At 37.0% G+C, this 1,070-nt stretch overlaps 1 protein-coding gene across 1 annotated transcript in view; it reads right to left on the bottom strand.

Annotated features, from left to right (window-relative positions):
• The window catches only part of LOC106809746 (patatin-like phospholipase domain-containing protein 3), a 10,626-nt gene extending 10,158 nt beyond the window's left edge, over positions 1-468 (bottom strand). The window contains exon 1 of the mRNA XM_014812937.1: positions 163-468. Coding sequence (XP_014668423.1) covers positions 163-340 — 178 coding nt within the window. The 5' untranslated portion in view covers positions 341-468. The remainder of the gene's footprint in view (positions 1-162) is intronic.
• Positions 469-1,070: the final 602 nt, after the last annotated feature.

The following is a 1,070-nucleotide window of genomic DNA, read 5'->3' as shown; positions in this document are numbered from 1 at the left end:
CGCATTCATCCTTCGGGTACTTCACCTGGAAGTCACCAACCACTGTCCATTACTGAATACTGTGTCCAAGTCCATGTCCATATTTACTATAATACTATTACTGTCCATGCAACCATTATTAAACCTAATATTTTATAAAACATTGGAATATTGTATACACACCGAGATCACAGTTACAGATGATTCCAGCAGCGGTGAGAGCGCCAGCCGATGCTCCAGACATAACAACCTCATTATCCGGTGTGGGTAGAACCACGTTGGGAGCATATTCGCGAAAACAACAAGCCACACCAACGTGATATATCCCAAGAAAACCACAGCCAGCAAAAGACAGATTCATGTGGTATCGTACTGTGCCGAATCTTGTGATTAGCAAATAGTTACCAGCTTATACCTACAAACTTATACAAACACGGAATTGCACCCGTCCAGACGACGATAACATCACACTGTGGTCCGAGATGGCTCTTTTTGTTGATAAACGTACACGCGATAATCCTGCACGCGGATTGGCTAGAATAAGCAAAACACGACCAATGGGATTTGGCGACCAATGGGTGTGACTCGTGTGACTATGGTGTGATTGTAAATGTGTATGGCCATAATGTATATTTTAATTATTTATATATGTATATGTATACTATATATACTATAGTATGTATATGTATATGATATGATGTAGTGTTATATGATATCTATGGGCACACAAGATGTAAGTACCCGTTCTCTCTGATGCTGTGCTCAAATTTGACTCTTTGGCGCCATCTCGCGTGAAAGATAGTTATAAAGTGCGTATATGTGTAATAAATCAGATGAATATAACTGTCACAACTTGATATATTTATACTTATATATATTATAATATATACTATATTTACTATATTATGTATATGTATATGATATGTAGTGTTATATGATATCTATGGGCACACAAGATGTAAGTACCCGTTCTCTCTGATGCTGCGTTCAAATTTGACTCTTTGGCGCCATCTGGCGTGAAAGATAGTTATAAAGTGTGTATATGTGTAATAAATCAGATTAATATAACTATCACAACTTGATATATTTAT

This window comes from Priapulus caudatus, unplaced genomic scaffold (assembly GCF_000485595.1).
Source record: "Priapulus caudatus unplaced genomic scaffold, Priapulus_caudatus-5.0.1 Scaffold381, whole genome shotgun sequence".
NCBI classification, from domain to species: domain Eukaryota; kingdom Metazoa; phylum Priapulida; class Priapulimorpha; order Priapulimorphida; family Priapulidae; genus Priapulus; species Priapulus caudatus.
This window is presented reverse-complemented; position numbering and strand designations above follow the sequence as displayed.